Here is a 15,435-nt window from a genome sequence, read left to right as displayed (position 1 = left end):
ATTCATCATGTGAGATGCCCCGTTACTTTAAAGTATTGTAGTATTGTATTGTATTTAAGCCGGGGGGCAAGAATTTGCCAGCCGCAGTGATTTTAATTATAGGCCTTTTTACTCATATTTGAGCTCTCTTCATTTTTTTCTCTGCCTCAGGCAGGAATTTAATAGATGTCACTGTTAGAAGAGAAAACCACTAGACTCTTGTAGGGCTGAAGTGAACGAGGCAGCTTAGATCTACCACACATGCATCCACGGCAAACTGTTATTTAAAAACACTTCGGACTCTCAAGTCGCCTGAGCAAAGCTTGCAACTGTTTATGGGAAAGTGTTTCAGGTGAGGTTCTAGTGTAGATGCATGTGTTCGAGCACACAACTGGATAAATGACCCTGGATTATACTGCATGACTTTGTAAACAGATGTTTTGACATCGTTTTTATGTCGTTTAACATGGCCCCCATTCACTTCTATTGACTTTTCCCTGTTGGATTCTTGGTTCACAGTGGAGACATGTAAAGGCAGGAACACACCGGCCCAACCGTTGGACGTCTGAAGCGTTTGGAGAGGCTCGGACGAGGTCGGGAACACATATGTTTGGTGTGTACAGCTGCGTCGGAAGCTTTCGGAGCCGCGCGGACGTTGTCTGATCAGACTGAGCATGCGAAGTCTGAGGAGGTGGGCTGTTGGACGTCTGAGCCATTGGATACTCTGATTGGCGGTGTGCTAGCGAATCAGAGTATCCAATGGCGGTGTGTGGGCGGGGCGGAAGTGACGATGGTAAACAACAAACCACATAAACAGAGTTTCTCCGTATTACTCGTTCCCTACTGAGACGACGTCTTCGTAAAATAATGAGCCCGAGAGCACACAACGCGAGTGTCACCCTAGCCAGAGTCATCTTTCCAGAAATGTCAAGTATTTAGTCCACAAAGGTCTTCTCGAGTCGAACGAATACTGAACCAAGACTGTGTGTGCATTGTTTTTATCTGCACTCCGTTCCGTCATTTCCTGTTTTCCTGTTTTGGAGTACTGGCACGAGACTAGCGCCACCCGCTGTTAAGGAGGCTTATTGCATCTCGCGCAAGCGCAGAACGTACACGCTGCTGTGTTGTCGGAAGCACGTCGAAGCGGTGTGTACAACGCAACTTTTCTGCCGAACGGGTCAGACGAGAGGCAACAGAGTGGGCGGAGAGTGGTCGGATAAGGCAGTTGGACGTCTGGGCGATGTGTAGGGGCCTTAAAGAGACAAACGGTTCTATTCAAGAATTCAAGGGCAGAGTCATTGATTTTCCAAATTTTGTGGGAGAATAATTCCTTTGAAGAATATAAATGAGATGGCATTATCTCCGATGAGACATTTGTATCGTCCTACTTCAGACTGTCAGCTTTAAAACCGAGAGCTGCTTCCACTCGTTCTTCATCAAATAAACTCTTTTGTTGTGTGTACGAGAAGGTCAAGTATAGTGTAATAATAATATCTGCTCTTTTTCTCGACTCCTACTACAATCATAACGACCTGACTCTGTGCACTTCCTCCCTTCTTCCACTCTCTCCCCTGCTGGACCCTCTGTTGCAGTGACAGTGGAGTGGTTGCTAAGGTGCGGAAAACTGCTTAGCAACCATCTCTGACAGGGCCGCCATGCTGACTAAACATTTTAATGTCACTTCCCTGACAATCAGCATAGCAACCAGCTAGAATGGGGTAATGGCCCCGTGCCTTGTCGGCCTGGCGTGCTCTCCACATGTCTGTATCACGGCGCTCACATTTTAACACATGTACTCAAAAACGAAAAATATAAATAAATAAAAGCCTAAAAATTAAGTCATATATAAACTGATAGAGCTTTAAAAACAAATCCCTTCAAGAAAATATGTCAACACACGGACACACACTGGCCAATCTGTCCATCTTTGGTCTATTTCGGTCTGCTGGTGGGTTATTTTAGGCCATTGCAGTTGCTAAGCAACCAGACTGCAAACCAGGCAGGGAAAGGAGGATCGCATCAGCAGCAGACGGCTTGTCCTCTTTCTTTCTCCCCTATCCCTACAGTACGTCTTCCTCTCCGCCTCTCTCCTGTTTCTTGTCTCTCCCTCCTCTTCTGCTTTCCTCCTGCGTATCACTTTGAAACTATTACTCACCTAATCATGACTTAGTAGAGCTGTCTGCACGTTCATTTTAACAGATTTCCCCTCCATTACAGATTCACACCATTTACACGTACATTTAAGGCTACCCTATAGTTAACGGTATCAATATGTAGACATTACGAACATTTAAAAATGGACATTTTCACAGTCACATATGATGGACTGAAAATGATGCAACAAATTGACCAATCCTAAGCACCACGCTCCCCTGGCTACTGTTATAATAATGTTGGTAGCTATTTCGGACAACTAATGGTGACATTCCATCTTCTTCAGATGGAATAAACATCATCGTTCTCAGAATATAGTGTTTTTCTTTTGCAGATCCTCCAGTTCATAGCATTCGTACCATACGGTTCAATGTTACATTATACACGCACATTAAGGTGATGTCTGAAGTCTGAATTTTGGACCTGTTGAGTCTTTGTGTAACCTTTTTTTTCCCCAGGGTGATTTACGACTGCATGTATTATGTCTGAACACCACAGAACCCTCTTTCTAGCTTCAACATTCAGGCTGTAGCTTCTGTCATGGATTATATCTGGACCCAAACCTCACTCACCTCTATTCTCTTTCTATCGCTCGCCATGTCTCCTCTACGTCCTCAAACTGTGACTCACTTGAATTTCTCTCCAGATTTTTTTCTTTTTTTTTTTTTACTCTTTGAGAGTTAAGTTTTCAGGAAGTTAAAAAACAAACAAAAAAAAACCCTCTACAAAGGGAAACTTTGTATTTGTTGGCTCTTTGCCAGCGCGTGAATGTGGAAGTAAGTGAGTAAGACGGCTCTTTATATAGCAGCACTATAGAATGAACTTCAAACTTCTCACAGATTTACGAGGGCTGCCCTGGGCTCCGGGGGCGCAAATGAAAGGAGCCATTTTTCACTTTGTGTGTTAATGTGTGTCTGTGTGTTAATGTGTGTCTGTGTGTGTGTGTGTGTGTGTGTGTGTGTGCTCATTTGTGTAAAAAAAAGAAGAAGAAAAAAAAGACAGAGTTGCAGCACTGTTACTCGTCTCACCTGGATGTGGCCGGGTGAGTGTGTGGAATGCAGAAAGGCATGAAGTGAATGAAAATAAATAACTGTAAGTTTAATTATTACACACACACACACACTCACACACACAGTGTTACTTGCCAGATCTTCTGTGTGTGTTGGCTAAAAAGACGCTCTCAACTAAAGTAGGTAAAGTGGTAATGATAGCTGTAGTAAAACTGGTGGTGGGTGTAAAAATATCAGTGGCTGCAAAAATATCTCTAGTAGTAATATAATATGTATAATAGAAGCAGCAATAATAACAGTAACAGGAGTAATGGTACAGTAGAAGTAGCTGAGATGGTATTAGTGCAAGTGTATTAACTCTGGGTTTGATTTAAACACAAATGTTTGGTCGTAGTACTTTACAGATGTATTTCACTTTATTCCATTTAATACTCTGTGTACAGAGGGAACGATATCATATGTTTTATCTGATGGATGTAATTATATCATTACAGCACAATAATGAGCTCCATAAAATTGATGCCATGCCGCACTTTAAATCACTCACCAGTGTTTTAATTCGTTTGTGCCACCTGCGCTGAAACACTGCTTCTACGTTACCGCATCGGTAACACAACTAGTCTCAACAACTATTACACTTGTTGTAACATTTTATTTAGTGTTTGTTTTTAAGGTTTTCTGTGTGTTTATTTATACTAACTTCATAAGAATTTATCAAACCCTGATGCATTTCAAAATGGAGTTGTGAATGAATGAATTACATTTGCATTCAAATCTATTAAAAAACATCATGAGATCTTAAATTATATTTAAAGATCAATCATGGAAATTTTAAAAGCCATTATAAAAAACTTTTACATTTTAGTTTTCGATGCAGGTATTTTCTGTACGTTTTGATGTCTAGAAATGTACAGATATACTCAATAAATACAACAAATACATAAATAGATCCTCACATGTATTTTACAAAGTAAAATAGGAATTTGTCTCCTGCTATGAGATTTATTGTTTCCATTTTTTATCTAAAGAGACGGCAATGTTTTGGCATAATCCTGACTCCATACATTGTATGTTAAAGGAAAACACCACCGCATTTCCATACTGAACTATGTTCTGCTCTGATGTTAGACGAGGTGATACATACCTCCCTCTCCTCTGTGCGTGCACTCAATGGCTCTTGCGCGGACTCCGCGCAGCGCTAATTTGCTAGCATGTAGCTTGTCCTTAGGATCCAAAGGGGGGTGAAGTTAGAAGCGACCAAGCACTTCCACGTTGTCCCTATTTAAATACGGTTACGTGAGTAGTTACACGACTCAAGTTTGGTTACACAAAATGAAACATGCCATTTTTTCTAAGCGGATAACAAGGATAACTATATAGTATGGCGGAATAACAACTGGAAGCACTTCGACGTCGGCGCAGTAATATCATCACTCAAAACATGACGGGACTATATACCTTCTGCTTGTTTTCACAACCCTGTACGATGCACGTTATAACCATGATGTTTGATTGTTCACAAACTATCTTACTACAACCTGATGCTTCCTCAACTGTGCACAAACTACTACAGGTAGTGCAGGCGACGGCGTGCAGGTCACGTAGGTTCTATTGACGGAAGTAAGAGGGGGAGCGGAGTGATGATATTACTGCGCCGACGTCGAAGTGCTTCCAGTTGTTATTCCGCCATACTATATAGTTATCCTTGTTATCCGCTTAGAAAAATTAGCATGTTTCATTTTGTGTAACCAAACTTGGGTCGTGTAACTACTCACGTAACCGTATTTAAATAGGGACAACGTGGAAGTGCTTGGTCGCTTCTAACTTCACCCCCCTTTGAATCCTAAGGAATATACTGGGACAAGCTACATGCTAGCAAATTAGCGCTGCGCAGAGTGCGCGCAAGAGCCATTGAGTGCACGCACAGAGGAGAGGGAGGTATGTATCACCTCGTCTAACATCAGAGCAGAACATAGTTCAGTATGGAAATGCGGTGGTGTTTTCCTTTAATACAATGTTATGACAAAAGACTTGTTAATGTTTACTAGTTTCACATTTTTCCATGACATGAGTAGTTGTACTTTACTTCCCACTGTATATTAACAATAATTCTCTCTGACTCACCGCATCATTGGTGATGTCGTTCTCTGGTGTCTCTGGCGGTTCGGCGTCCGCAGGACTGTTGGATGGCATGGCTGGGAGCGGCTCGGTGAAAGCCAAGTTTAGAAAGTAAAAAAAAAAATGGAGCAAATCAAAACATGGGGGAATCCCTCAGAAGTAACGGGCACAGTTTCATTCAATCCGTCTGTCTGTCTGTCTGTCTGTCTGTCTGTCTGTCTGTCTGTATGCCTGTCTGCCTGTCTGCCGGACGATCACTCGCTTGCTCAGTCCTCCCCCTCTCCTAAAGAGGAAAGAGAAAACAAAACGCACACAGCATGACATGAGTGGTCTACGGAAATGTGTTACGTTTGAGTCAGAAATCATTCTCAGTGTGTGGCTGACATCCATTCATCCTTTCACACAGGAGGGAGGGAGACAGAGAGAGAGACAGACAGAGAGAGACAGAGAGAGAGATGGTTAGGTTAGGGATGTAAAGGCAAATTAACTGTAATTGATTGATGAGACAGAAACATTTCTGCAGAAAATATTCAATTTCAGAGCAGCAACAGGTTAACACACATCTATGGACACACACACGCACACACTGAGGTGTCCTCAAAGGAATCTGCTGGAATCAGGGCAGCTGACAACATGGCGGTCACAGTCTTTGATTGATGTAGCCAGATTAAACAGTCCAGTTTCATTATAAGGCTAACGTGACAAATTAAACGTGTCCTAAATCAAATTTTATTCCCCTCAAACGGGACACGGGGTCTGTTATTTACTGATAAATATAAACAGGTAACCTCACGCTCCAGATGGTTTCTGTGTGATATGCGATACGGCGATTCTTGCATGATCTCTGTTATCTTGATTCAAGCCATCTCTTAATAATAGACTAATATCAATAGTGGTTCATTTTTTGGGGGACAATTTTTAATCACAGAGGGAAGAGACAGACAGGGAACATGAAGAGAGAGGGGGGGGAAGACATGCAACAAAAGTCGCAGAGTGCGTTTTAAGGTTACTGGGATCAACTTCAACACATCTGCTGCTTTGGCATTTATCAATCGTCTAATGGAAAATAAATGAATAATGATAACAATAAATCTCCATCACTAGTTCCTGGAATCTAAGGTGACAACAAATTGCAGCGTTGTCGAGAACCACTTGTCATCCCCTTGACTCCGCGAAGCGAATAAGAGTTTGGTTGTAACGTTGCTTCACAGAGCGCTGTTCGCTTGTTAAATCAAAGTTTAATCATATTGAACGTGTCCAAATTGCAGCAACTTCGACACTACAAGTCCAAGTTGACCGCCAAGTGTGAAGTGGATGGGATGAATGGTTCTTCAGATATGCGGAGATAACACACACACACACACGTATACAGACATCCCATCAGTCAAATGCCTCCAAATTTGGCATGACCACTACGACATTATATCTACACGTGTCCACCAGATGTGGCTGCAATCGCACAAAGCATTCAGGAGATTAAACGGTTCTCAAGAAATGGGAAGAACACAGACTCCCCCGCTTTACAGTGAGATAAATGAGGAATCGCTACAAATTGATTTTCTGTTGCTTCACTACTCCGTAACTAAACCCTCACATCACATCTGAATGACGTCACTCCAATCTGATGGTTGTCATGACTCCTGACGACCCAGCACAAGCGTCATTGAAGGAGCTAGTTTCCAGAGGGGGAGGAGCCATTCGCGACCCTGTACTCATTTTGATTCTCTTCTGTCTCATCGCGCCATATTTGTTGTATGGAAGTTAATGAGTGACATAATTATTGAGCAAGCAAAGGATGGTGAAACCTTGATTTGGATCTGCTTGGATTTGTGCTTTTTCCCGGCTGCTCCGGTGGTAGGTTTGTGTTCAGAAGCTCTTGAGACTGTTAAAGGGCGTTTACCAACGACCGGCAAACAGACTTCAACAAAACGTGCCCATATCTGGTCCTGAGGCCCGTATCTGATCAACCAACAGACCTCGTTGTGACGCCTAAAGTTAGTTAGAAGGTGGAGTCTAGCAAAGTGATGCTTCAAATTCAACACAGCTTGCTCTGACTCTGAGTTTGCATGCAAACTGCTAAACGGGCAAGCCATTTCAAACACGCTATAACTCCTCTTGACAACTTAAACATTGGTTACACTCACCATTTTGATCATTTTCTGTGACTCAACTCAAATGTGACCTTAACCTTAACCTGAACCCAACCTAACCTTTCTGCAATGCTTAACCAGAAACTAACACCGATGGAGCCACAGAATACGGTGTAACACCTGCTTGCCTCTGTTGCACCTTCAGATTTCACCTTGCATATTCCTCGTAAATTAGTTCACTGAATAGATCTGACATTTAAAAAAATAATAAAAGGTGTTCTAATATACCAAAATAAAGGACAAGGCTACTGCCAGTATTTCTTATTATTTTCTACATCAAGGATATCACAAAGTGTATGATTGTCTCTTTGCCTTGTGTAAGTATCTTGTTACCTCTAAGTACCCGTTAGATACAAAACACACTGCAGACTACACATGGCAGCTTCATTATAGACCATAAACCAACCTGTGCAACACTGTCCTGCCACAGGTGTGTCTGTTAGTGTTTCACACTCAGTTCAATTTAATACAGTATGTGAGCATTATATCAGCAGAAAACAATAAAGGTATTAACTGAGTTTGACACATTTACCCTCAAAAAACATGCAACCTGCAACTATCGAATTACCACATACTCACTGTCCCACACAATGATTTAGATTAAGATTAAAGCCATGCACTGATTTAGATCATCTGGTTTCATCTAAATGAACACCAGCCACTGTGTTGTAATTTAGGGCTGCAACACAATAAAAACAACTGACACTATAGAAATAACACTATACATGTTGTCATTTATCAAAGTAACCTGGCCTCCATAAAGCGTATTTACTCATGCATGAGCATGTCCAGTGTGTTTTTGTGACTTCCATGTCCAGTGTGTTTTTGTTCGGCACTGACCAAAGGAGCCTAAAATACTACGTTTTGCGTGCGCCCAAAACAAAATGGGATCTCGGCAGTGACTTAGATTTGAGCACAGTGTGAGTGCAGCCAATATGTCTGGCTTTCCTCAAGATGTATTGTACAGTATGTCACTCCTCACGATGTGGCCTTACATCACCTACTGTTAACACAACAGGCAGCCGGCCAGGGTTACCAGCGGAAAGACAGGGGTGGAAACTTCGCAGAAATGGGTGTACAGTATCCACCCCTCACCCCCGGGGGCTCCATGCAAGAGCTCCAGGCTCCAGCCAAACAGCCCCTCCAAGTTCTGCATATTTAGGTCACCCACACACCTCTCACTCCTATAGCAAGTCCATACACACTGATTTAAATTGTTTCAGTCCTCCCTGCAGCAGTGGTTTGACATAGACCATAGTCAAAGGCCCAAGCAGAAGCCTGCACTGGTGGGAGGAGAAATGGTTGCGCAGTGAAAAAGCTTCAGAGGTATGTCAAGGTAATAAGAGGAAGGCAGTGATAAGAGAGGGAAGTAGGTGATTGGTCTTCACAATAAAAGCATCTAACAATTTTTTTTTGTCATATTTATTAACTCAAATGGCTTTATTATCTGCTTTCTTTCTTTTGTGCTGCTGTTATAATATTTCTGTCCCTGAAGATCAATTATGTAATATTTTATTAAGAGCTGGGTGTTGCTTGAGAGAGTTCATTTCTGATCTAAAGATAATTATATAATAATTATGGTAGCATTACAGAACATGGGTGTTTTGTACTATAAACATAGACAATAGTCACCAATACTTTAGAAATGATAAGGTCATCTGAGGTCATAAGTCAAATTTCCCTAGCCCAAACAATTAAGTCTCTAAAACGTTTCATTAAATTAGATTTGTCATGGCTTATTTATCCAGCTTCTCCACACTTCCAGGAATAAAACGATCATGGAGAAACACCGAATCCTTCATTGATCTATTTACTTATTTATTGTTGGCCTAAAACTGTTGAAATGTAAGTATGTAAACAATTGGATCCCCAAAATCCATACCCACAACGTGTTGAGTTTTGTTTATAACATAACATAACTGCAAACAGGTCACAAAAACCCTCAAATCTCCAGACAAAATAGGACATGACATATGAACTCATATGAACTCACAAACAAAAATATAAGAGCTGAAACAGTTTGCCCACTGATGGATTATCTGATTCAAAGTAAATAAATAGGCAACTATTTGGTAATGATTAACTGTTTAGATCATATCTTTATATAAACACAGATTCACTGGTTCCAGTTTTTGGATAAATGTGAGCACTATATTTGGCGATGATTAAAATCCTGCCATTATCGGCAATGATATGTTTACCGCAGAGCCTTTTATTTTTAAAATCCACGTCGGAAGTGTCGTAGTTTCCCTGATAGCTTGACGGAGCACAGCTTTATGACAATTAATATTGGGAGCGACCTCAAGCGGCCTTTACCGGACGGCCTCTCACAAACGGCGTACAATCCCGGCGAGGGTGTGCGCGGGGCAAGCAGCCGGTGGGAGACACGTGCCTGAGTGTGTAGCGACCACAAGCTTTTTGGGTCAGGTAAAAAAACACACACGGGGCCGCGTTTCAGACTGAATGCACTCGTTAACCTCAGCAGGCGCGCGCCCGCCCGCTCGCGCGCTCTCCGCGGAGGCGACGGTTCCGCGCGCTGATGTGTCTGTCTGCATCTGGTGGAAGAAGAGGACGCTGCGCTCCGCGTTAACGTTACCTGCTGTTGTCGGGGGGGGGGGGGGGGGGCTGGGGAGGAGGGGGGCGGGAGGTGGTGTGTACGCGCCACCGGGCAACGTTTAACACGCACTCGTGCAACGGTTGTCGTGATTTTCCTCCCGCCGTACAAAAGAGCTCACCAAGTTCACAAGCCCCGTGCACGAACCGCTCCGTCTTCACGCGCACATCATCTACTAAAACGGAACCAACGGTTTGGCTTCGGAGCGCGCGAGTAATGACTTTAGGAGATGACTGTAGCTTAACTTAACGGCTGTCGGCGTGCGCTCACGAGCCAAAATGTAATGTTTATATTTACCGTGTCGTCCGTCCCTCAGGTACACGGACCCTGACAGTCGTCGCTCTCTCTCCTCTCGTTCACTCTCGGTCTCTCTCACTCCCCCCCTCTCTCTCTCTCTCTGTCTCTCTCTCTCTCCCTCCTCGCGCTCTACCAGGTCTTCTCTTCGCTGCTGGCTCGCGCTCCCCGCCTGCTTCTCTCTCTCTCTCTAGCTCTCTCTCTCTGTCTCTCTCGCTCTCTCTCTCCCTCCGACCAACCGGCCTGCGCGCTCTATCACGAGCCGCAGAGGGCTGCCGCACCGGAGAGAAAGTTTCCGCGGGGTCCTAAAGTCTTCACGACACGATTAAACGCACGTGCACGAGCGCACGCTTAAGCGCGTGAAGACAGGTGTACAAGTAACGAGTTAGCTAGCAAAAACGGCTATTTACATGAAATAGCCGTGAGTCAAATTGAACGGAAGAACAAGTTCTGGTTAAGTACATTGAGAAGGACATTAGAAATATTCCAGAGGAGGTTTAGTGACATCATTCAAATAAATTGATGAGTTGGTATATAACGTTTTATATTAATTTACATGTTGAATCTATACCAGGACACGCTTCGTTTACTCAGACAGCAGAACCCATCTCAACTGCAGCCAAATAAATAAACAAATAAAAACACTGTAGTGGCCAAGACAATATTTATATTTTGGAAATGAATGTTTAGAAAAAGAATGGGTTGAATTCAAAGTGAGCCCTAGACAATTAGCGTTAAGTATAGGTTAGCAGGATAAGCATTCATAACATAAGATATTCTTTTTAAATGGAAAGAAAGTGGCATTATAAATGTATTTGTGCAGCATCCTCTTCTCCACCACCACCTCTAACGGCTCCAAGATGGTTCCCAGAACAGAGCCAGCCTTCCAGTCTGTTTTGGTCGCCGGCTCTGACACCACTGCCCCGGCAGATTGCAGCAAAGACAATTGTGCTTTCAACAGCAGACTGGTAAAAGAGCTACAACATGCTGCTGCACACATTAAAGGACCGAGTTTCCTCAGGAAGTAGAGTCGGCTCAGTCCTTTCCTGTAAACAGCCTCGGTGCTACATTTTCAGTCCGGCTTGTTGTCGAGGTGAACTCCAAGGTATGTGTTCTTGTCCACAAGAGATCAGTCTATGACCACCTCCTTGGCGAAGGCAGGGTACACCCTGGACAGGTAACCTGACATGTAGAGACAGACAGGTAACCAGTCTATCACAGGGCCGACATGTAGAGACAGACAGGTAACCAGTCTATCACAGGGCTGACATGTAGAGACAGACAGGTAACCAGTCTATCACAGGGCTGACGTGTAGAGACAGACAGGTAACCAGTCTATCACAGGGCTGACGTGTAGAGACAGACAGGTAACCAGTCTATCACAGGGCTGACGTGTAGAGACAGACAGGTAACCAGTCTATCACAGGGCTGACATGTAGAGACAGACAGGTAACCAGTCTATCACAGGGCCGACATGTAGAGACAGACAGGTAACCAGTCTATCACAGGACCGACATGTAGAGACAGACAGGTAACCAGTCTATCACATGGCTGACATGTAGAGACAGACAGGTAACCAGTCTATCACAGGACCGACATGTAGAGACAGACAGGTAACCAGTCTGTCACAGGGCTGACATGTAGAGACAGACAGGTAACCAGTCTATCACAGGGCCGACATGTAGAGACAGACAGGTAACCAGTCTATCACAGGGCTGACGTGTAGAGACAGACAGGTAACCAGTCTATCACAGGGCCGGCATGTAGAGACAGACAGGTAACCAGTCTATCACAGGGCCGACATGTAGAGACAGACAGGTAACCAGTCTATCACAGGGCCGGCATGTAGAGACAGACAGGTAACCAGTCTATCACAGGGCCGACATGTAGAGACAGACAGGTAACCAGTCTATCACAGGGCCGACATGTAGAGACAGACAGGTAACCAGTCTATCACAGGGCTGACATGTAGAGACAGACAGGTAACCAGTCTATCACAGGGCCGACATGTAGAGACAGACAGGTAACCAGTTTATCACAGGGCTGACATGTAGAGACAGACAGGTAACCAGTCTATCACAGGGCTGACGTGTAGAGACAGACAGGTAACCAGTCTATCACAGGGCTGACGTGTAGAGACAGACAGGTAACCAGTCTATCACAGGGCTGACGTGTAGAGACAGACAGGTAACCAGTCTATCACAGGGCTGACATGTAGAGACAGACAGGTAACCAGTCTATCACAGGGCCGACATGTAGAGACAGACAGGTAACCAGTCTATCACAGGACCGACATGTAGAGACAGACAGGTAACCAGTCTATCACATGGCTGACATGTAGAGACAGACAGGTAACCAGTCTATCACAGGACCGACATGTAGAGACAGACAGGTAACCAGTCTGTCACAGGGCTGACATGTAGAGACAGACAGGTAACCAGTCTATCACAGGGCCGACATGTAGAGACAGACAGGTAACCAGTCTATCACAGGGCTGACGTGTAGAGACAGACAGGTAACCAGTCTATCACAGGGCCGGCATGTAGAGACAGACAGGTAACCAGTCTATCACAGGGCCGACATGTAGAGACAGACAGGTAACCAGTCTATCACAGGGCCGGCATGTAGAGACAGACAGGTAACCAGTCTATCACAGGGCCGACATGTAGAGACAGACAGGTAACCAGTCTATCACAGGGCCGACATGTAGAGACAGACAGGTAACCAGTCTATCACAGGGCTGACATGTAGAGACAGACAGGTAACCAGTCTATCACAGGGCCGACATGTAGAGACAGACAGGTAACCAGTCTATCACAGGGCTGACATGTAGAGACAGACAGGTAACCAGTCTATCACAGGGAGACATGTAGAAACAGACAGGTAACCAGTCTATCACAGGGCTGACATGTAGAGACAGACAGGTAACCAGTCTATCACAGGGCCGGCATGTAGAGACAGACAGGTAACCAGTCTATCACAGGGCTGATAGGCTTTTTTACCAGGTTATTGTTAACATACAGTGACATCTTGCTTTCTACAGTAGGTTGTGGTTCAAACAGCTTGTTACAGAGAGTACTAACCAGTACTAAACTGTCCACTTTATGCATCAGTGATACTTCAGTTACTGTAGGACATGAAGCAGACTTAATTTTCCTGTAGCACACATGGCTCTTTGGTTTATTGTCCCACCCTGACCTTTTCTGACTTGTGACCGACCAAATTGATCTAATATTTACTCCCTTTGTCACAGGGATGTTTGGATCTTAGGTTTCACTTTTCTGAGTAGTTTGTAGAGGCTTGAAAATGTTTTTGCAGTTTTTATTTAAAAAACAAAAAAACAGAAAGCTATACTTTGAGAGAAGACAAAAAAGTACCATCATTTGTTTTCTTATTTCCCATCTCATCTTCCCACCCTTAAATGAACTCAAGAATAGTCGGGAACCATTATCATATCGTTAGAGTTTTCAGTCAAGTCAATTTTATTCATACTTCCCAACATAACATCATAAATTTGCCTCAGGGGGCTTTACATCCTGTAGAGCATACGACACCCTCTGTCCTTTCCGACCCCTCCCTCCGTATAAAGAAAATCTACACAAACACGTTCTTTTGTCATGTTTTCTCGAGGCTACCTGTCACCACCAGCAACCCACAAGTGAGTGCTTCACATTAACCCGTTTTCCTGTTTGGCGGGTTGGTTCCCTCTCGTCCGATGCCTCTAGGTTCCACAGCAGGTGAAGCCGATGCATGCTGCAACAAGTCGAGTCCTGCTCTCTTAACATCTGTGTACATGGTATTCTAGGAAAGACAGGAAGTATGAGCGGATTCAAAATGTTTATTTTGTTCGGAGTTAACTGTTACTTCAACTACCGGTGAGAACAAATTGTCTTTTATTGCGTCGGCTGAGTTTTGCTCTAGAAGACAAGGTTAAACTCCGTTTGACCTCTGAGAAGAAGAAAGTGTAAAGATCCCTAATAAACAGGGTCATAACGCTGGGTGTGTGTGTGGTGGGGGGTGGCATGGGGGTTATTTATAGCAGTCAGTGAGGTCACCAACAACAGACAACCTCAATGAGCTTTATTCAGTCTATAGTTTACACCCCCACCTCGCATACACACTCTCACCAACGCACATATACAACACACGCAGAGTCGTGACCTCTGAAGGGAGCTCATGGGAAAAGTAAGAACTGCCCATCCATACTAATGAGGACACTAAATCAGAAGGAGTGTTAAAAAAAAGTCGCACACACGGGAGAAAAATTGGGTGTTTATTTATAGGAACTGGGTTATGACCAGAAACATTGGCTCAATTTTGTTTCGCCTCACATTATTCAGAAGAAAGTTGTTGAATTGTGTCATCTTCTGTGGTAGAATTTACAAAGTATATTTACTTAAGTACTATACAAAGCTTAGGTACTTGTACTTTGCTGTAGTATTTTCATTTTCTGCTACATTTCATGGGGAAACATTGTACTTTTTAATCCTCTAGGGTTTTTACTGCATCGAGTCAATTGTTTAATTATGATGTATACTTGAGAATACCAAAGTACTATTTAAAGTTGTTAAAATTAGCTCCAACATGAACAATGACAAGATGTTTAAGCATTAACGCATCAGTAATATTCTAATTATGTATGTATATTATTTAATACTCAGAATGGTGTTATTTTGTATGATGCATACATCTGATACTTAATACATATTGATGCTTATACTTATACTAATTGTACTTACTTTTTTTAATGCAGGGCATCTTTAACAGCAGCAGCTACTTTGATTGCATTGTACTGCATTTAATTTATTCACATTCAAGTAAGGATAACACTCAAAGATGATGTCATTTTGGCTGTGAAATATAATATAATATATATATATATATATGTACATTTATTCAAGTACTGTGCTTAAGTACAAACTGAAGTACATTAAATGCCACTTCATACTTTTACTACATTTCAGACAACAATACTGTAAGGTATTTTCTACCCCGCCATTTATTTGACAATTAAAGTTACATGTTAAATGTATCATATTAATATTACAATAATGCACCAGTGGACTGGATCAGGACTTTTACTTGGAATAGAGTATTTTTAAATTGTAATGTTGCC

General features: G+C 43.1%; 1 protein-coding gene across 8 annotated transcripts in view; it reads right to left on the bottom strand.

The window, feature by feature from the left end:
- Positions 1 to 10,473, bottom strand: part of LOC311027276 (DNA (cytosine-5)-methyltransferase 3A-like) — a 48,925-nt gene extending 38,452 nt beyond the window's left edge. For 2 of the 8 annotated variants that reach the window (XR_014598588.1, XM_084031212.1), the window contains exons 1-2: positions 10,323 to 10,471; positions 5,268 to 5,544 (exon numbers count right to left, since the gene is read on the bottom strand). Coding sequence is in view for 7 of the 8 variants with exons in the window: in XM_084031212.1 (XP_083887338.1) it covers positions 5,268 to 5,336 (69 nt within the window). In the remaining variant the exon portion in view is untranslated. Of the gene's footprint in view, positions 1 to 5,267; positions 5,545 to 10,322 lie in introns of all 8 variants that reach the window. The other 6 variants (XM_084031214.1, XM_084031215.1, XM_084031216.1 and 3 more) reach the window with 4 other exon arrangements.
- Positions 10,474 to 15,435: the final 4,962 nt, after the last annotated feature.

Source organism: Eutrigla gurnardus (assembly GCF_963514095.1).
Source record: "Eutrigla gurnardus genome assembly, chromosome: 16".
Classification (NCBI taxonomy): Eukaryota; Metazoa; Chordata; class Actinopteri; order Perciformes; family Triglidae; genus Eutrigla; species Eutrigla gurnardus.
This window is presented reverse-complemented; position numbering and strand designations above follow the sequence as displayed.